This window comes from Protopterus annectens, chromosome 9.part0, assembly GCF_019279795.1.
Source record: "Protopterus annectens isolate FY-2018-M chromosome 9.part0, PAN1.0, whole genome shotgun sequence".
NCBI classification, from domain to species: domain Eukaryota; kingdom Metazoa; phylum Chordata; order Ceratodontiformes; family Protopteridae; genus Protopterus; species Protopterus annectens.
The window spans coordinates 1,440,231,221-1,440,253,802 of NC_056743.1; the positions used below are offsets into that span (position 1 = coordinate 1,440,231,221).

The 22,582-nt window shown below is 43.2% G+C and overlaps 1 protein-coding gene across 2 annotated transcripts in view; it reads left to right on the forward strand.

The window, feature by feature from the left end:
• The window catches only part of TGOLN2 (trans-golgi network protein 2), a 345,331-nt gene that overhangs the window by 170,901 nt on the left and 151,848 nt on the right, over positions 1-22,582 (forward strand). Inside the window, exons 2-3 of one of the 2 annotated variants that reach the window (XM_044084401.1) lie at positions 10,791-11,921; positions 12,102-12,526. In XM_044084401.1, the coding sequence (XP_043940336.1) occupies positions 10,791-11,921; positions 12,102-12,526 (1,556 nt within the window). Of the gene's footprint in view, positions 1-10,790; positions 12,527-22,582 lie in introns of both variants that reach the window. The other variant, XM_044084399.1, reaches the window with a different exon arrangement.

Genomic DNA, 22,582 nt, shown 5'->3' on the forward strand with positions numbered 1-22,582 from the left:
ACCATGTTAAAGCTAAGCTTTTGGATGCTCCTATGGAAAAGCAAAAATTATTTGGTTCCACGGCTCAAGAGGTTTTAAAGAAATTTGAAGAAAAGGCAAAATCTGTGCAAACAGTTAAAGACTTTCTGCAAGTCCAACCACCGAGATTCAGCAGAAATTGGCCTACTAAGAATTGGTCCTTTCCGGACTCAGACAGATCTCAAAAAGGCAGGAATAGGCGTGCCAGAGGTAGAGGGCAAGCTAGAGGCTCCTACAGAGGCCGTCAGTGGCAGCCTCCCAACCAGAGAGGTAGTGCAGGAACTACAGCTGCTACACCAGGACAGACTCTATGACTTTATTTTGACTCCGCCGACCAGGGCTCAATTAGAAGCACCTTTGGGCGGAAAACTTTCTTTATTCTCAAAAAATTGGCACAGCATTACAAGAGACACATGGACACTGCAAATAATAGACAAAGGATACAGGTTCCACTTCCACTCATTGCCAAAAAGAAAAGGCATGCCAGACCTGCCACCAAATCAGAGGGCAGAGGCTTTGAAGCAAATTACCAACTTAATGCAAATGAAAGCCATAGAAAAGGTACCTCTTTCAGAACAAGGCCAGGGATTTTACTCCAGATTATTCCTTGTTCCAAGAAAAGAAAATCAATGGAGGCCTATTCTTGACTTGTCCGCACTGAATACTTACCTCATTGTGCCAAAATTCAAAATGCTGACTCTACAGCAACTCCTTCCCATGCTGGGCAAGGGGTCTTGGCTGGTGACTCTAGACCTCAAGGAGGCATACCTGCATGTCCCTATTCGACAAAGCTGCAGAAGACACCTCAGATTTCTTGCAGGGTCAGAGCATTATCAATTCTCAGCATTACCCTTTGGCTTATCTACTGCGCCCAGAGTATTCACGAAATGCCTGGCATCAGTAATTGCACACTGCAGACTTCAGGGGATTCAAATCTACTCATATCTGGACGACTGCCTAATACAAGCGGACAACAAGCAAACTTTATTAAAGGACTTGGGCTATGCCATCCACCTGCTACAGGCTTTGGGATATACAGTCAACACCCACAAATCAAGACTGGTTCCATCCCAAAGAATAACTTTTCTGGGTGCGGATCTAGACACAACCACCCAAATGGCCTTTCTCACAGAAGAAAAACAAAAACAACTACCAGTTTACTTCCAGAATCTGACAAGACAAACTCAGCTGACTGCAAGGAAAATCCTGCAGGCCCTGGGTTACATGGCATCTTGCATTCTTCTGATTCCGCAAGCAAGACTGCATATGAGAAAATTACAATGGTACCTAAGAAGTTTATGGACACAGCACAGTCACAGCTTAGAAACTCTGATCCCACTCATTCCTTGCCTTCAAAAGGAATTTCTGTGGTGGGCTCAAGCCTGCCAGTCGAACAGCGGGTTGCCCTTCAGCAAGCCAAGAGCCAACCAAACCATCACCACGGACGCTTCAGACTAAGGTTGGGGAGCACACATGGAGAGCAGATGTATCCAAGGGCTATGGTCACAAAGAGAGCTGCGCATGCACATAAACCAAAAGGAAATGCTGGCAGTGATGCACGCAATCGAGGCCTTCAAACCTTTCCTTCAACAAGGCCACCTGCTCATAAGGATAGACAACACCACAGTTATGTGGTACATAAACAAGCAAGGAGGCACCCATTCCTACCCTCTTTGCAGACTGACAATGAATCTATGGGAACTTGCTTTGAAATTCAACATACAGCTACAGTCCCAGTTCGTGCCAGGGAAAGACAATACACTGGCAAGACAGTTTAAGCAGAACTACCATGGATGCACACGAATGGATGCTGCACCCAGACATCTTCTTACTCATCACACAATCATGGGGAAGGCCGGAAATAGATCTGTTCGCTTCCCCCCTCAATCATCAACTGAAGAAATTCTGCTCAAGGACATACCACCCACAAGCATGGAAAGTGGACGCTCTCTCTTTCAGCTGGAAAGCTCTAACAGTGTATGCTTTCCCACCTCTCCCATTAATGACCAAGGTACTACTGAAGATCAGGGCAGAACAGCCCAGAGTAATTCTGATAGCTCCAAACTGGCCAAGACAGCACTGGTACCCACTGTTAAAGAGCATGTCACAGACGAAACCATGGCCTCTCCCACTATGGCCACTCCTACTGACGCAGCACAATTTCAGGACACTGCACTCCAACCTGAAAACCTTGCAGCTGACTGCCTGGAGAATACCATGACTCCTCCTGAGGATAACCTATCCCAGAGAGTGAAGGATATTATTATGGAAGCTCGCCGGCCTTCCACAAGGAAGGCATATTCAGCAAAATGGAAAAGATTTCACACCTGGAACACAGCAAAGGGCCTAGATGTGACAGTGATGAACATGGCACATATACTGGAATATTTGGCAGAATTGTTCCACAATGGCCTGTCTTATTCTTCCATTAAGATACATGCCTCAGCAATCTCAGCAGAATACGTTAATCCACCTGTCTTCTCTCATCCTCTCCTAAGACAATTTCTAAGAGGAATCAAAAACATTAATCCGCCAAGGAAACCACCTCTACCTACTTGGGACCTGAATTTCGTGTTGGAAAAACTAACACTTCCCCCCTTTGAACCAGCAGCATCGGCAGATCTACAGTTTTTATCTTGGAAAACTGCCTTCCTTCTGGCCATAACTTCAGCAAGAAGAGGATCTGAGCTACAAGCTTTAATGGCAGTGCAGCCATTTCTTATCTTTCATCAGGCCAGAGTTTCTTTGAGGACCAATCCTACATTCATGCCAAAGGGTGGTATCCAGGGTATCTTTGAACCAAGCTATTCACTTGCCTACATTCTTCCCACAACCACAAAATAAAGGGGAGAGACTTCTGCACACCCTTGACATACACAGACAACTGCGCTACTACTTGGACAGAACTAAAAGTTACAGAAAGACTGACCAGTTGTTTGTAGCATATGCTGCTGGCGTACAAGGGAAAGCAATTTCCAAACGGACAATTTCAAAATGGATAGGAAATTGCATTTGTTTTTGTTACTCCTTTCATGGAAAAACTGTGCCAGCTAACATTAGACCTCATTCCACGAGAGCCACAGCCACCACCACAGCCTTCCTAAGAGGGGTGGCTACCAAAGACATTTTAGAAGCTGCTACATGGAGCTCCGTGCATACATTTGCCAAGCATTACAATTTACCTTTATACTCCAGATCCAGAACAGGCTTTGCTACGGCAGTCCTGCAGGGTATCTTAACTACACCATCCTTTACTTAGTACCACACCATCCTTTACTTAGTACCTTCCCCCCCAGATTGGCTATGGTATTCTACCCATATGTGATGACTGCAGATGCATCCTTGAAGGACATAGTACAGTTTTGTACCTACCATAAATGTAGATGTCTGATAGGTATGCATCTGCAGTTAGGTTTACCCTCCCTCCTTCCCCTCTGTGGTATTCCTAGGGTGCTTACCTCTCTATTAGCTAGCTGGGGGAATCTATTATGGTGTATTTGTTTGTATTTTGCAAATGTTTGGAATTTTATTGCATTTCTCCAAATTTAGCCTTCCTTGAGGGCACCTGGCATCTGGGGCAAGAAAAACTGAGGAAGATGGCGTCGGCTGATGCTTTTATACCCCAGACGCTCTGACGTCGGGGAAAGTGCGACATCAGCCGAGGCCAGACCCAGACTTTGGAATCCGGCCGACCGAAGGGCTGCCTGAGACAGGACAACCCATATGTGATGACTGCAGATGCATACCTATCGGACATCTACATTTATGGTAGGTACAAAACTGTACTTTCTGTCGTGGGGGTGCTTGAAAATGGTAAATGTGTTGATACCTTACAAGAAAAAATATTTTCTGACTTTTCCCTAAATATCACGGAAATGTTTGATACTACATATAAGTTATATTAACATACAAACTTTTGTAAATAACCAGCATTTAAAGCTTAGCATTTCAGTAATGTGTTACTGCCTATGTAAGTTTGTTAGAAGAGGTGACTACCTCCCTTAAACCTGTAACTGGTCCAGTCGCTTTGTTTTGCTGTGAAAGGAGAGTGTTAAGTTCTCCTCTCTGCAATAAAAACAGTGGAAAACAGTTCCATAGCTTTCTGTCTTTGTCAGCTGCTGTGTTACTGACATTAGCAGGATTAATTGCCCATCAAAGATTGACAGCAGTGTCTTACGAGGTAAACTACAGATTTAACTGTGTCTATGATATGCCATACAGGCGGAGATGAATTTCTCTGCAAAATAAGTGAGAAGTTGAGCTTAAAAAAAGTAGGTGGGCTTTCCTTTCCTTTGATTTCATTTTAAACAAATAAATTAAAGTTTTAAGAAGTGCAAGCAGGTTTCCGGAACTTGCACAATACTGGAACTATATTGTAGGAAGAAAAGAACCCCAAGGATTGAGTTAAACTGTAGGAGAGGGTGGAGTTTTCCTTTAATATAATTATGTTGTGAGTGGCTCAGGGTTAGTTCTAGCTGCAGGGGAGTGTTCACTGTAACTACATTTAAAAAGTGCTATCTGTTTTATAAAGTTAAGATACAAAACTGTTCGCTGAACGAGAGCTACTTTGGAAAATTTATATTAAAATTTAGTACTTTTCCGTTAAACTCCTACCATGCAGTTTCGCTGCCAGATCGGTGTATCTCGCCTTTATTTTATGCAGACGTGCATATTGAACAGAGTACATGCCCACCAGTATTATATTTATGTATACTTTGTCAGACCCGCTAGTAGTGGTTTTTTTTTTTTTTTTTTTTTTGGTTTTGCAGCTATTCACTTGCTTGTCAAGTGACCCACATTTCAAAAGCATCACTCAGTTTTTGTATGGTGTTTGCAACAGAAGTCTACCTGCCTTAATTTTACATACTCAGTATATTCATTGCTATATCCCGATGTATCTGTAAAACTCCAGTGTAAAATACTAACATGAACATGCACTCATGATGACACGCTTTGAAAGGTATACGAACAGTTAAGAACTGAAAGTTCCTTGGCAGACGTCTTTAATGCAGTAGTAGGACATGGAGTGCGTGAATTACAGAAGAGTCATCGTGGAAGTGCGACTGCAGTGGCTATTTTTTTCTGACGAAAAAGAAAAACCTTACAGCAACCATCTTGTCATTTCATCACCCCTTGCAAGGAGGACAGACTGTAAATGATGTACACAAACACAACGGCCTTAGTTAAAACCCTGACCCCTACAGTAAATAACAAAGTCAAGAGAAACAACACAGCATGCATACGTCAACACTGAATGACCTAGGCACACGTTACTAATTCACACATGACGGTACCAAGTGTATTTTTAAACAGTACATAAAAAGGATCTGAACAGCTCGCTGAGCAATAAGGCTTGACATGCCAATTTGGCAGCGAAACCGAGTGGTAGGGGTTTAACGGAAAAGTACCAAAAATTTATATTAAATTATACATTTTGCAAAAGCATACGCAAATAATTACAGTTATCAGAATTAAATGAGGGCTGCATTATGGCTAGTCATGAGCAGATGATGATATTGTCACTATAAGCAGAAAGAAAGGAGTAGAAATATTTAGATTGAGACACCCATTGATATTCTAATAGGTGCACTTGGCCTATATTTGAAGTAAGTATAGCATGAATTGTATTGGCTTGCCAAGCTTTACTGTGCATGGATAAATGTTCTTGTAGGAATGTTCAAGTGTCTTAGATTATTGATATGGGTGCACCCTCAGTAGGAATGGCTTTTATACAGCTTTTATGATAAAAGGTTGTAGGGCTTGCTGTATTTGAATGCTTTATGTCCTAAATTAGGGAGAATTTAAAGAAGTGTGCATTAGGCCAGGAATGGATGGATTGGGGTGTAAATCAAACTGGTAGAAGTTACTTGGTAGTTAGTCGAAATAAACTTCTATTTTACTTTGTTAGTGGTGGACATTTATGAATGAGGGTATGGGGAACATGAGGTTTGAGTTTCATTAAGAAGAGGCCAACTGTACAGATAAAGTATGCCTTTAAGATGAATAACATTTGGAAGATGGGAAACATTGAGTAGATGATATGAGTGATCTAGTATTCCAAGGATACTTTGATATTTAAAAAACAACCACAAGTCATGGACAAAACTTAAAATTTATTACCACACTTAGCGCTTCGCCTTGAAAATAGCCTTCCACTTTTATATTTAGCCTGCAGATACATGCATGCTTGGGGATTGACTAGTGACGCTGTAGGTTATTGATTATTGATTGTTAAGGACGAAGACTGCAAAGTTTCAAGGTTGCTATTGGAAAGGTAATAGGAGCCGGATGAATGTTCTGCAGTCTTTTGTGGGCCATAAACTTAGATGTTTGTTGAATTAGGAGATAATGTCTGTAAAGAATGAATGTGGTGTGTTGAAGAGTTATGTCTGGCTTTAAGCAGGGGTGTGTTTATAAAGTCTTGTATAGTTTTGATTCCTTATGATTGATTTAGGGAACTGGCTGTGTGTGGCTCACTTTCAATGTTTGAATTAGAATTCATCAAGGTAATTATCAATTGGTGCACTGTTCTTGACAGGTATAGACAGCTGTTTCTTTCTTTGTAATGAAATTGTGGAGAGTGGCAGTATCTTCTGGGGCTTGTGCAGGTGAACAAGACTGAGTGGTTAAAATGTGTGTTTTTTTGTGTTTTAACGTATAAATCATTTATTAGTGCTGCAATATTGAAAGTGTTCTCATGAGATTTCAATGTTTGTCTCACTAAGGGTGTTTTTTATTTAAAAAAAAAAAAAGGGTACTTGCGTATTATCGCAACAATATGTTTGCGGTCACGAAATTCCCATACTTCAACTTGTACGAGGGCATAAAACACTGTAAGGTGTTTTTTAAAAGTCCTTATTGTTGAGGGAAAAGTTTGCATCACCTTCAAGTACAGGAAAAAAATGTACAAAATCCTCTTCCTGATTTGCTTGGATTACAGATGCATGCTTTAATTGTCATGGCTGACAAATGGAATGTGTAAGTAGTGGTTTTTGGCTCCAGTTTCTAAAAGGGGTGAAACAGCAATTTTAAGTTGTGTCCCTATATTGTGTGGGTTACATTTCCCAAACAAGATTTATTATTATTATTACAACACAGAACAGAAGGGATGAATGCCTTCACAATGAGTTACTGTTGTTTCCTACACTCCGCATGTAATGGTCTTTTCTTAAGAAGTCTCTGTCCGCAAAACCTTACACGCATGCAAAATATGAAGAGGATTTCTTAAGTTGTTTTATCAAGTTTGTTTGCATACTTGGTTTTGTGAAAGACGTGTAGGGTAGTGTGAAGATGTATAAACATTGCCATACACATGTCCTTCTTCACATGACTGAGAGGGAGCAGCCCTCCATACTGCATTGCTCATTCTCTCTGCCCAAAAGAGCATGTTCCCCGGGGATGCAAATTTGGCCGTCATTCTTCTTGGCAAGTCCTAAACCAGCTGACAGAATAATAGTTGACGCTTGACATTGGCCTTTTCCACACTAACATTGCTAGTTTTGTGAAACCATTGCAGAGGGGATGTCATCTTTAAGGATGTAAAGTATGACATGGGGATGAGGACAGTATGTCACAAAGCAGGAATCAGATTTTTTTAAGCTTATTTACCTTCCGAAATTTAGGACAAACTCACTTGTACCCAGTAAGGACATAACATAACAGCTTACGCTAACTTCCACACTCCCATCCGTGATTCCCAACTGTATGTATGGCCGTTATTTGACAGCATTGGCTGATAAAGAACGTTCAGTGGGCAGGCTTGCAAGAAGCGACATGCTGCCAGTAAAGAGCCTGAAGAAACAACAACAGTATGTTGTGTACTTTGTGTTGATAGCCCTCCAGAAAACAACCTGTTTTGTTAAAACACACTGTATTCTATTTCAAGCACATTAACGAACATATTTACTGATCGGGAAACAACCGGTGTTGGTGCAAAAATCTGGTTGCAATAATACGTAAGTACAAAAGAAAAAGCTCATCCTGATTATTTTAAAAAAGAAAAGAAAATCTGTGAGTGTTCTGCTAGGGTACATTTTAGATAACCTTACCAGTACCATATCTTTGGTCTGTGTTTTTCTGTCTTGTAAGGTAACCAGCTTCTTGACTACCTTTTCTATTGGCTTGCCATCCATTTTGCCCTTCCCTCTGATACTTGTCAGAACATGGTGCCCTTCCCCTCATTTTCTTCTGTGAATACATCCAGTACTGCAGTGATGTCATTGTCCATCTTTATTTCCCTTCCATTCGTGTTCCTTTGGTATGTTAATAACCCCCCCCCCAGTAACATGAAAGTTTATTTCGTCTATCTTACTAAGGAATCTCTTCCAGTTTGAACTATTCCCTAATCGGCTAATCAATACCCCCCCCCCGATTCTCCCAACTATCCTAATTGTGTATTCATCTCCACTTCCAGCTGCTTGTAGTTCGTCCTTTAGTCCCACATGTCTATCTTTGTCACTTGTGTGTTCAGTGCTTTGCCTCAACTTATGAGAACTATGTCCCAGTATGGCTCACCACAGGAAACGTTTGTAGTGACAAAGTCTAGAATGTTGTTTTGTCTGGTACAACCTTGTGCCAGCTTATCAAATTCTTTTTTATCCATAGATATCAGTATCCTTTCACTTTCTTCTCTTGATGTAAGGACTGACCATTGTGAAACTGAGAGACTGCGATTTATTGCAGCAGACCTCTTTTGGTGCACAGCTGGTTGACCCTGTCTGCCAGTAGACTTGTCTTTTTCCAATGGTATGATTGGAAGATAACAGGTAATTTCCAGACATTATCTTTACTTGCATTCATCCTGCAGTTTGAGTGATAGTGTACTTGTCTTCACAACTCCTGTTTTCCCCGCTTCCCTGTTGTCCTCTTCTCTTCCCCCATCACCTCACAGGCTCTCCAGTGTTTTCTGTTAATCACATTAGCTGTGGATTTTCTTTCCATTGTTACCTCAGCTTCATTCTGTAGGTTAACAAACCTCAGTCCCTGGTTAACTTCATCAGAGTCTGGTCCCGGAACTAAAACACTGCTACAGTAACTTCCACAGAATATAATGGCTGTCTTTTCATTTCAGTTACATATTTGTGCAGTTCTTTTAAGTCTCTTCAGCATAGTTTCCTTGGCTGCTAGGAGTTTGAATTTGTACCCTCTTTTTGTGGTGTAGCCTACCAGCAAGCTTCAGTGAATGGACAGCCTTCATTTATTTTCCTAAGGATGTCAGGAAATTTCTCTGCAGTTAAGTTAGTGTAAATTCTATGGCTGGGGACATTTTCAGCTGTCTGTAATCTAGATATGTTCATGTGGCATTCTTGTGTAATTTGCTGAGGTATACATTTGTGTCATTGAGGTTTTATTTTTTGACATTTCTGCTGAGACCTTCTTTGAAAAGAGTCTCTGAGAATCGTTTCAGTTACATGGTAGGCAATTTGATCATAAATGACCATTTTTATGAGGAAAACTGAATATGAAGGATAATTCATTCCGTTTATTGGCAGATCTTAAAAAGGGAGGTCTGATGAATTGTCCAAACCCCTTACAGCATGTTGCCTGAAACTGTGAAATGTATAATTTTCGATGTGATTATTAAAATGTATTTGAAAGTATTTTATCATGTTTTGCAGCATATTGACCGATGCAGGAATAAAACGGAACTTGAAATTATACCCTTATCACAGGAGATGTCACATCTTCAATATTCGTAGTTTTAGCCTGCCCTACATGACATTACAGGGTGGGGTGAAGTATGGAAATTAACAGCTTGTAACATGTGGACCCAGACCACTCAACATCTAACTTGACATCTGTGGTAGTACGTAGACTACAATATTTCTCTGCTGACTGCAGCCACAAGAGTCCCTTACATAAAAGATTGTGCGCACACATGTATGTGCACTTGTCTTTGTGTATTAGTGCATGTGTATGCTGTGGAGTGGAGTGGCATGCTATCAAGAATCATTTCCATGCCTTTTACTTGTTGCTTGCTGGAGCATGCCACATAGAGCTTTTAATTTCTCTGTTGAAGAATCTGGGACAAAATATGTTTTTGGCTTAAAAAGAATCTGTGACAAAGCCAGCAGTAATGGCTGAATGGATAACGAAAACTCAAAATCATGGACTGTTTTAACTGGTCATCCTAATTCACTCAAAAGTCAATTTATCATAAGCATGCTTTTTTTTTTTTTTTGAACCATGGAAAGTATGAAGCACTGTCTGTTGTTATTGGATGACTGTAATCCTAAGAGATGTACCAAGAAATTAAAACTTTTATGAGAGACAGAGCAAAAATATGAGACCAATGCAAGGGCATTTAAGAGGTATGGGCCACACTCACCATGCAATCCCTAATAAGGCAAAGCAGGTTCTAGAAGACGAGTGAATGAATTCAGAAAAAAAGTTCCTTCTAAAAATTGTACTTCTTGGAGAATGTTGTATCATTACAGAAAAAAAAGAGATTTTGGTACTTTTTACATAGTGTGTACAGTTTCTGAGATGTTGAAAATGATTTCATTTTGGTTAACAAGAAATACTTTTCAGGGTTCTTATATAGGAAACCTACATTTTCTGATAAGTTTTTTAATTAATTTTGTGGGAAATAATTTTTACAAGCCTGTATGTTCCAGAAGATGCTGATATGTCTGCTATGTGATTACCTTGCTCTGAGTTTGTTTGAAAAGTCTGGGTGGTATTAACAGTATATAGGAGCTAACAGTTGTCTACAACTTCTGAGCTAAGCTGTGTATAATTCACTAATTTGCTTTTGTGTTTTTCCTTTGTAGGTAGTTTCTCAAGGACACTGAACATTCAAGAGTTACCAGCATCTGATCACAGACAGAGTTATGAGAAGCAAAACAAGCACATTGAGATTTGGGAACTGTGGAAGCACCGACAGAAGCGGGAGAGTGCTCAGAATGAGAGTGGGAAGCAGACTGTGATAGATGCTCAGAAAGAGAATGTGAAGCAGACAGACGGAGGAGCTCAGAATGATGGCAAGAAGCAGACTGGCGTAGACGCCGACAATGAGGGCGGCAAGCAGACTGGCGTAGGCGCCGACAGTGAGGGTGGCAAGCAGACTGGCATAGGCGCCGACAGTGAGGGCAGCAAGCAGACTGGCGTAGGCGCCGACAATGAGGGCGGCAAGCAGACTGGCGTAGGCGCCGACAGTGAGGGCGGCAAGCAGACTGGCGTAGGCGCGGACAGTGAGGGCGGCAAGCAGACTGGCGTAGGCGCGGACAGTGAGGGCGGCAAGCAGACTGGCGTAGGCGCGGACAGTGAGGGCGGCAAGCAGACTGGCGTAGATGTCGAGAGTGAGGGCAAGAAGCAGACTGGCGTAGGCGCCGAGAGTGAGGGCAAGAAGCAGACTGGCGTAGGCGCCGACAGTGAGGGCAAGAAGCAGACTGGCGTAGGCGCCGACAGTGAGGGCAAGAAGCAGACTGGCATAGGCGCCGACAGTGAGGGCAAGAAGCAGACTGGCGTAGGCGCCAACAGTGAGGGCGGCAAGCAGACTGGCGTAGGCGCCGACAGTGAGGGCGGCAAGCAGACTGGCGTAGGCGCCGACAGTGAGGGCGGCAAGCAGACTGGCGTAGGCGCCGACAGTGAGGGCGGCAAGCAGACTGGCGTAGGCGCCGACAGTGAGGGCGGCAAGCAGACTGGTGTAGGCGCCGACAGTGAGGGCAAGAAGCAGACTGGCGTAGGCGCCGACAGTGAGGGCAGCAAGCAGACTGGCGTAGGCGCCGACAGTGAGGGCAACAAGCAGACTGGCGTAGGCGCCGACAGTGAGGGCGGCAAGCAGACTGGCGTAGGCGCCGACAGTGAGGGCGGCAAGCAGACTGGCGTAGGCGCCGACAGTGAGGGCGGCAAGCAGACTGGCGTAGGCGCCGACAGTGAGGGCGGCAAGCAGACTGGCGTAGGCGCCGACAGTGAGGGCAAGAAGCAGACTGGCGTAGGCGCCGACAGTGAGGGCAAGAAGCAGACTGGCGTAGGCGCAGACAGTGAGGGCGGCAAGCAGACTGGCGTAGGCGCAGACAGTGAGGGCAAGAAGCAGACTGGCGTAGGCACAGACAGTGAGGGCAAGAAGCAGACTGGCGTAGGCGCCGACAGTGAGGGCGGCAAGCAGACTGGCGTAGGCGCCGACAGTGAGGGCGGCAAGCAGACTGGCGTAGGCGCCGACAGTGAGGGCGGCAAGCAGACTGGCGTAGGCGCCAAGATTGAGCAGCCAAATTATGAGTTGGACAATACTGATAAAGATTGGGTGGGAAATAATGGAAATGAGGGTCTGAATGAGGAAAACCCAGAAGATGAGGATGGGTCAGACCATGAAGACCTTAATGATGAACAAGGTGCAGACACTAAAAATAAACCAAGTGAAGATAGAGAGAGGACACTAACTGGAGAGCAAAATGCTGTCTACAAAGCTGGCATGGAGGAAGCAGAGAGCAGCCATTTCTTTGCATACCTTGTAGTGACTGCTGTCACAGTTGCTGTCCTTTATGTTGCATATCATAACAAAAGAAAAGTAAGTAAAGACAGATATAACAATTTTCAAAGTTTATCCAATGAATATAAATTTTAAGTAGAAGCATATGTACACATTGTTGTGCATTGTAGCCAGCAGCTGTTGCTATTTAATGCATATTCGTCATTCAGAGAATTCATTATATATTTTTATTTTGGATGTCAAAACAATTTTCCCAAATATATATTATTTTTGACAATATTCCTTTGCTTTCTGAATAACCAACTGAGCTTATTTGTTTCACAGTCACTGTACACTGAAAATCCTTGCTAGCTCTTCAGGTGGGTTAAAATTGCATGTCTCTGCAGCTTATTGGAAATCTTGCACACACTGAAATGCTCTTACTACACCCCTTAGTATTAATAAAGGATGTATAGCTCATTTCATTTATAACTGCTGGACTAAAGACTGTTTGGTCAACACTACTTTTCACACAGACACACAAGCAAAAAGTTGGGATCTCTATGGTCTATCTCTAAATTAACCAGTGTTGAGGTTACCTAATTTTGAATAAGATATGAAAACTTCATAGAAGTGTAATTTGTGTTGTTCAGGTAGCTTCAAACCAAATGATATTCTGTCAAGTGGTTAATTAAGCAACTGCTATTGCATTAGTAATCTTTTCAATAATTTTACATTGGCTGATTTGAATTGAGTACAGTTCTGAAAGACAACTTCTTTTCACACTGTTGTACTACCAAGTACTGTTCCAGTAAATCTATTTATTCATGGTTTTGTTGGAACATCGGCTCAGATGTTCTTTGTGTTTCACTGTTGCAGTCATCACATTTTTGGGTTATCTGCCTGCAGGTAGCCCTCAGCCGGCTTGAATAACAGAGTCTTGAGATTTCTGCATCGGATGCTGTCGCTTCTTCCATGATGTCAGGGGTATAAAGCATGTAGCCGATGCCATTACGTCAGTCTTTCTTACTGTGCAGTGCCCGAAGCAGAAGCAGAACACAAGCACCAGTCGGCCTTATACTGAAATTTTCATTTTTCGAGTTTCAGACCTGAAGTCTTCTAAAAGATAAGTACCCCATTGGGGATACTTTTTTCTTCCTCTAACTGATGTCAGAAAAAATTAATTATTGTCTTACCTGTGCAAAGCAAATACCTCACAGAGATTTTCATTCTTACTGTGTCACCTGTTTAGGTCCAGACCACGACTTCCCTCACTGTCAGTTTTGTGCCTTGTTCAACGCCCAAACTATTCGTCGTCAGGCTATTTTTGTCACATTTCTTTTGCTCTTGATCTCCGTATTCCGAAATGGCTTCGATAATCCATCCGACTGCTGACCACCTGAAAAAAACGTAAGGATAAAGACAGAGACAAACCGCATAGGTCCAAAACTGCTGATGACACTACCGTTAAGCTAGTCGCCAATCCGCCGGTACTTAATGAGGTGATTTCACAGCCCCTGATACAGGCCTCTCCTGAGACCCATTCGGAGTCCGGTATGCCACGAGATGCTTCTTCGACTATGGAACCTGCGGATGTCTCTACCTTGGATTGGTCCGGAGCCGCTGTGCAGGCACCGGCTTCTGATGGTTTATTCAGGCCTTATGATTTTCATATTAAACCGACGACTTTGTTTCAAACCAAAAATACAGAATTTCTCAGGCCTAATGTTCGCAATACGCCTAGGAAACCAATGACTAAAGTGCTTTCTCAGGCCCACATGCCACAAAAACAAATGCTTAGAATGGCTGAAGATCTTGTTACTTTAATTAGTGGAAGTCAGCCTTCCCCCTCAGAAAGACCAAGAAATGATTTTCCTTCCGATTCTTCTGATCAGGAGTCTCATAACTCTGACCCTGCTGACTACCAGGACTTACCCTTATCTATTTATGAGGATACTGATGCAGAGGATTCTATTCCCTATGCTTCCCCACCAGAAGATTTTTCTTTTGGTGAAACCCTGCATACCCTTGGAGAGCATTTCCGCTGGGAGAGCCAGGACTACTCTCAGTCCAAATAGAGACTTGGGGAATTTTTAAACTTGCCTCAGCACAGGCCTCTAGCTATCCCTCCAGTTCTGGAAATTGTGTTTTCTTGGAATCCAGCCTTACCCCTGCTACTTTGCCTCCAGCTCCCAGGAAACCTGACAGGTACTATAGAGTACCTGACTCCCACAAATTCCTGTTTAAGAATCCTGCTGCAGATCCAGAGACCATTTCCCAGGGACCTAAAGGCATTAAGGCTACAACAGCCAAAAATCCTACCCCTTCGGACAGGGATTCTAGGGCTCGAGACAGATGAGGTAAGTACGTATACACCTCTGCTACTCTTGCCATCAGGTCTTTAAATTGCCAGTTTCATATCTTAAAGTATCAGTAACATATTATGGAACTAATTAAACAGAAAATGATGTTGATTCTTGATTGTGCAGAACATAAAGATTTACAAGAGTTAATGCATTCTGCTAACCAAGTTAGTAAACATACTTTGCAATGTGGTTTTGATGCCTTAGAAGCATCTTGCAGGGCTGCTGTCACTGGGTTTGTTCTTAGAAGGCATGCTTGGCTTAAGGAACAAAACTTGGCAGACCATGTCAAAGCTAAATTACTAGATGCACCATTAAACCAAGAGCATCTATTTGGCAATAAAGCTGAAGAAGTTCTCAAAAAGGATGGAGGAAAAAGCTAAATCTAGGCAAACTGTTAAAGATTTCTTACAAGTTCAGCCACCTAGATTCAGTAGGCATTGGCGTTCAAAAAGCTGGTCTTTTCCAGTCCCTCCCAGACCTTCTCAGTCCAAACCCAGGGGCAGCAGACCACCAAGACTACAGTCCCAGGGTATGCACAGATCTAAGCAAATGGAGCGCACCCACGTCCAAAACAGGGAGGAGTAAGCTGCCATCCTATGGTAAAACCTCACAATGACTCTTTCAAGCCTTGCCCAAGTACTTGCACCTTAAGGAGGGACACTTGCCCTGCATGCCAAAAAATGGGAGTACATTACCCAGGACCAGATGGGTCTTAAACATGGTTTCCCAGGTGTACAGATTCCACTTCAACTTACTCCCAACCCCAAGCGGATGGCCAGACCTCCCCCCAAACCAGTGGGCAGAGGCCCAAAAGCAAGTACTTTCACTTCTCAGTATCAAGTACGGCTGGCCTTAGGCATAGGTGAACTAGGCGACTGCCTAGGGCGCCGTACAAGCCGGCTTCAAAAGGGTGCAATTTACGGACCGGAGTTCTGCTATGACGAGCCCTAACCGGGAAAAGCCGAAAGACAACAACAACAACATTTATTTTTTTAAATTTCACCGCCGCCCATAGAGGCTAGCAATTGCGCCCTCAAAAGGGCACAATTTACAGACCGGAGTTCTGCTGTGACGACCCCTGACCGGGAAAAGCCGAAAGACAACAACAACATTTCTTTTTTAAATTTCACCGCCGCCCATAGAGGCTAGTAATTGCCTGTGGGAGTGAGCAGCCAACACTGGCTCACTGTTCATCCACCCAACTGATTCGCATACAAATGGAGCAGTGCCACCTAGAAGAGAGCCTGACATGTTGCACTACATACTTAAGGCAGGAATCCAGGGCATCAAGCTTTATTCAAGCATTGATGGTATGTAAGAATGTGCATGAGCAATACATTTGTTGTAGCAGACACTCCATTGACTTTGACTGCCAAAAGGGTGAAGTAGTTAGGATCAGATGAAAATATGCTAATGCTTGACAGACGATGGCTTCAGTCCCAGGTTCTTATCTCCCTCCCCTGTTGTTTGCCTTTAAGATATCTGACAGAAAGAAGGAAGGAATGGGAGATTAGGGGATGGGAGATGAAGAGACAGGGGCTAAAAATACAGGCAAAAATAAATGAATAAATACTGAAAAGTATATCGTAAAAACACAAGTAGTAATTTGCAGAATAAGAGTTTTTCTTGTACACAAACAGGAAGCATTCTCTGTTCTTCCTTATTTTGTAAGTGTCAGTGGTTCAATAGATTTACCTTGATGCTAAAAAACAGTAAGTAGTCAATGCTTAGGGTAGCTAATTATTTGCTAGTGCTGAATTTCATTACTGATACTACAGTGTCTCACAGAGTTGTGTGTCACACTTCTGAGGTGGTGTCTTTCATTTGAGGCATTGACAGAAAGGTAATATTTGTTCTGACAGTAGATTCCAATTACATTCCAAACATAAAAGAAAAAGGCAACAGATTTCTCTCACTCATTCTAAATATATGACTTTGAGCCACACCTGGAAAAAGATCATAGTGGGCTGATCAGGTTAACAGAAAGAGACACAATGAGTGTCGTCATCATGTTAATTGATTTTAATTGGGTTTGTTCCACTTCACTGAAGGCCTCTTTCAGCGGAAGACCAGAGAAGAAAGTTTCAAAAAACAAGCAGTGTATAGCAATATGGAGATAACAGCATTACAGTGGGTGTTAAATCACCATATGTGATTATAGCAGCAACCTTACAAGAATAAAATGCAATGGCTGCTAGTAACTTAACCATGTACTTTCTTGGTTTTCGTATTCATTGCGTATGTCTTGCTATAGTCAACTGCTTGGGGTAAACACTTAGTAGAAAAGATGAAAAGTCTCACCACAAAGAAGAGAATTATCCAGTATTTAAGGCCATTTAAAGTTATTATTGTAACATGAATGTGAACTACACCATTGGCATGAAATGCAGTCGTGTTTCTATATCACTGTATATCTATGTGCTTGTATCATTAAACTAGTTGCTAATCTGAGACATATTTATTTGGGACAGCATGTTTTAGTTACACTGAGAAAGAAAAGGGTTAGTTATACGTTATCTACTTGTGTTGCTAACTAACAAGGAAGTTATGCTTATGTCTTGTCAGTCAATAAAGTGCTTTCCTCTGTAATCAATAGCAATATGGAGGTAGCATTACAGTGGGTGTTAAATCACCATATTTGATTATAGCAGCAACCTTACACAAGGTTCACAAGGCAATTACTTGTAAACAGCTTTGGGGAAGGTAGCAGACTGAGACTGAATGCCAAAGTGGTGCCCTTTTTCTCTGAAAAGTTTTATCTTCCAGATTGTCCTATTCTGGGAATCTTGAACCTTGTACCCCAGGAAGAAAAGATACTAATTTTAAGTATTATACTGCAGCAGGAGACAGGGAAGCTACCCTCACGGTACTACAGTTATTTTTTTTCAAATGAACTTGCACTGATTTCCAGTGTTCACAAAGTATTAATCACATTGTTATAAAATCTATCTATACATTCATGTCTCAGAATTAACTATTTAGTAGTATTTTTGTATTTCTATGTTATGTGATGCAACAGAAGAGGACTGGATTATGATGATTCATATTAGTTTGTTTTAGAGTATGTATATATATATATATATATATATATATATATATATATATATATATATATATCTTCTTCTTTCTGCTGTTCCCGTTAGGGGTTGCCACAGCGGATCATCTGTTTCCATTTCTTCCTGTCCTCTGCATCTTGCTCTGTCACACCAACCACCTGCATGCCCTCTCTCACCACATCCATAAACCTTATCTTAGGCCTTCCTTTTCTCCTGTTACCTGGCAGCTTCATCCTTAGCATCTTTTTCCCAATATACTCTGCATCCCTCCTCAGCACATGTCCAAACCAACATAATCTTGCCTCTCTGGCTTTGTCTCCAAACCTTCCAACCTGGGCTGACCCTCTAATATACTTATTCCTAATCCTGTCCATCCTTGTCACACCCAGTGCAAATCTTAACATCTTCAGCTCTGCCACGTCAAGCTCTGACTCCTGCCTTTTTGTCAGTGCCACTGTCTCCAACCCATATAACATAGCTGGTCTCACTACCCTCTTGTAGACTTTCCTTTTCACGCTTACTGGTACTCATCTATCACAAATCACTCCTGACACTCTTCTCCACCCACTCCATCCTGCCTGTACTCTCTTCTTCACCTCTCTTCCACACTCACCGTTACTCTAAACTATTGATCCCAAGTTTTTAACCTCATCCACCTTTGCCACCTCTACTCCTTGCATCCTCACCATTCCTCTATCCTTCCTCTCATTCACACACATATATTCTGTCTTAGTCCTGCTGACCTTCATTCCTCTTCTCTCTAGAGCATACCTCCATCTCTCCAGGGTCTCCTCCACCTGTTCCCTACTCTCACTACAGATCACAATCTCATCCACGGGGACTCCTGTCTGATCTCATCTGTAAACCTGTCCGTCAGCATTGCAAATAAGAAAGGGCTCAGAGCTAATCCTTGATGTAACCCCACCTCTACCTTAAACGCATCCGTCACTCCCACTGCAGACCTCACCTCTGTCACACTACCCTCGTACATATCTTGTACCACTCTTACATACATCTCTGACACTCCCATAGGTTCATAGGTTCATACTAGGCTATCTGCCCTAGGGCATTTATAAGCCTAGCTAGAGTGTGTGTGGCTTTCACCACCCCTTAGGATGAGAATACTATACCCATTAGTTTGCTGTGCCTCTGTCCAGCAGTGACACAGAGATGATTCCCGGGGTAAACTTACGATCTCCCATCCACTCGTCAAGATTTCTCTTGAACAGAGTCAGTGAGGGGCTCTGCCTCACATGGACTGGGATTCTGTTCTATAGTGTAGGGAGTCTCTGGGTGAAGAATCTGTCCCTCCAGCACGTCCTATTTATATCCATGTTGAGGTTTAAGTCTCTTGCTCTCGTGGCTCTGGTGGATTTGGATTTTTTGAGGTGGAGCATGTCCATTAATTCCGGGTTGGACATGGCCTTGTATGTCAGGCACAGATCACCTCTGAGCAGACGGTATGCGACTGAATAGAGCTGGAGTTTCTTCAGTCGGGCATCGTATGACATATGTTTGAGCCCCTTTATCCTTTTGGTGAGGAACTTTTGGGGTCTTTCCAACTGCTGCAGGTGTCGGGTAAGGTACATTCTGAATGGGGCGTTGTACTCAATCATTGGTCTGATAAGTGAAGAGTACAGGGGTACAATGACCTCTCCTGATCTGGATGTGAATCCTTCATGATCAGGTGGGCAGTGTAGAAGGTCTTCCTAACCACTTTGGCAATGTGAGTGTCAAAAGAGAGGTTACTGTCAACTTGGGTCCCCAGGTCCCTGATAACTTCTTCCGTGTTTAATGGATTACCACCTATGTGATAATTAGGGGTTACCTTGTTTTTCCCAAAGGGTATGACTATACATTTTTTGGCATTTAGCTTAAGGCCATGGCTCTGGCACCAGTTATCCATTTCTATGAGACCTCTCTGGAGGATGTCTGTGTCTGATGGAGTATCAATTATGGTGCCCAGTTTGCAGTCATCTGCAAATTTTGTCAGCCACAATCCCCCTATGTTTGCCTGCACTTCAGAAAAATAAATGCCAAACAAGAGGGGGCCCAGGACTGAGCCCTGTGGGACACCGCTTGTGACCGGCTTAGAGTCTGACATGGCACCAGCAACTCTAACCCTGTGGGTTCTGTCCTTGAGCCAGTTTGCAACCCATCTTGTGACATATGGGTTTACATCTAAGCTGGTGAGCTTTTCTATGATGCCGGAGTGGGGTATTGTGTCGAATGCTTTTGCTAGGTCAAGGTAGGCTGTGTGAACTGCCTTACCCTCATCAATGGCCTTAGTGACTGTTTCGAAAAAGTCGACCAAGTTCAAGAGGCAGGATCTGCCCTTGACAAAGCCAAATTGGGTAGGATCCAGTGTCTGTAGGTCCCCAATGTCTTTATTTATGAGTTCCATTATGATCCTCTCCATAGCTTTGCAGACAAGGCTCGTCAAGCTTATGGGGCGATAATTTCCAGGGTCCGTAGAAGCACTGCCTTTGTGGAGTGGGACCACAGTTGCCGTATGCCATTCTTTGGGTACGTATCCTGTAGTAAGGCTAAGATTAAACAGCAGCCTTATGTGTGGGTTTAGTTCCTCATTGAGTTCGTGTAGCACACAGCCGGGGACACCGTCCAGTCCCATTGATTCTGTGTTTTTTGCTTTAGAGAGAGCAGCTCTCACCTGGGCATCTGAGATGTTTCGGAGGCTAGACTCTGATGGGATAGATATTTCTCCTTTGGGGGGGGGGGGGAGAACTTTGCACTGAACCTGTCTGCCAGTATGTTGGCAATGTCTGTGGGTTCAGTGATTTTTTTATCATTTTGGACTAATTCTGAGCCTATCTGGGAGTTTCCACCCAGTTTTCTAACATAGCTAAAGAAGGCCTTATGATTGTCTTTTGTGTCATTAGCGATTTTTCTCTCAAAGTTGGCCTTGGATGATTTTATGAGTGATCGTAGTTTTTTGCTAGTATTGATCAGAGATGCCTTCCCTTTTAGGGATTTTGCTCTGTCATGTAGTAGCTTTCTCCTCTTGTTGTAGAGTTTGTTTATGGCTGGGGTCTACCAGACCGGGCGCCTGCCTTTGGTGGAAAGGGTTTTGATTTTATTAGGGATTGCTTGATCCATACATTCCTGGCGGTGCTCGTAGAAGGCATTTGTAAGGGTTTCAGCAGCGTGGGTTGTGGTTTCCACTGGCTCGGGGGCCTTGAAGGATACCACTCCAGTCTTAAGAAGTGTGAAGTTTGCTTTTGAGAAGTTCTTCACTGTGGTCTTTATTGCTGGGGTGGGGCGGGATGTGGATCTCCAGTGAGATTAATTTATGGTCTGATCTCACCAATGAGGGATATACTTCGGTGTGGAGCATTTTGTCCCCATGTTTGTGATGATCAGGTCTAGTATATTTTCTTCTCTTGTGGGAATGGTGACTAGTTGTTCCATAGCATTTGAGTTTATGAACTCCAGGAACCTTTGGGCTAGGGTGTTGGGGCTTGAGTAATGTTCCCAGTCTATGTTTGGGTAGTTGAAGTCACCCAATATGATGGTGTTTGGAGAGACATTCATACTCTCCAGTGTCTTCAGGAAGGCTGTGTGGGTTTCCTGAGTTTGAGAAGGTGGTCTGTAGCATACTACAAACTGTAGGGCAGTTTTACCTATGGTTAATTGCACCTGGATGGTCTCCGATGCTTCGTGCGTTGCCACTAACCTGGAGGTGTGGGTATCCTTTATGAATTTGGATACTCCCCTTCCTTTTGTGGTTCGGTCCAGAACGCATGATATGAGGTATAACCTGATAGTGCTGGGGTGCTCTCAGGAGCCTTGAACCAGGTTTCAGTCACAGCACAGACATCGATGTTCTCCATACTGAGGAGGGCTTCGAGGGCGTGCATCTTGAGGTTTAGACTTCTGGCATTGAGCAGTATTACCCTTAGTTTTTCTCCATTTTTGTTTTCTAGGGCGGTAGGTTTATCGTTTGAGCCTTGCCTAAAAAAGGCACTATGGGGGTGGCAAGAGCCTTTGCCAATATCCGGAAGCCCAGGGGTGACAGGTGCAAGCCGTCCCTTGCGAAGCAGCATGGCTTGTCAAGCATGTCATCCCAGGCAGACAGACATTGGATCCCCTTAGAATGACACCAGTAATTAAGCCAATTATTAAAGCTGATCATTTTGTCTCTGTATTGTGACATCATTCTTGGTGAAGGTAGGATACTGCTCAGGGTCAGGGTCATACCGGCCTGGGCTACATAATCTGAGAGCTCCTCTATGTCTCTTTTCATGTAGTCCAGGGAGGTACGTCTCAGGTCATTCACACCGGCATGGACAATGACTGAGTCATACTTGTACTTGCTGTGGAGTAACCTGAGTGCTTGTGTTATGTGGCGGATTCTAGCGCCTGACAGGCAGCTTACTGTGATCTTTTCCTTGTTCAGTCTGGTGAGTGGGACGTCAGTGTGTCTGACTATGGAGTCACCTATAACAAATGTGTCTGGCATTGTGTTTGGCCTTAAGGGCTGTGACTGTTTAGCACACTGACTTTGAGAACTATGTGTTGCATGTCTTATGTCTTAAGGTGGCAGTTGCTTGGGTGTCTGCTTTGGAGGCCTCTAGTTTTGGTAGATTTTTGATCAGTGCCTCCGAGTATGTCTTTGTGTGTTTATGTGTTTGTTTTGCAGTTGTGATAGTTCTATGTGAAACTGGGTTTGTGGTGTGCGTGGTTTCCTTCTCCTCCTGTCTGGTCTTGCCAGT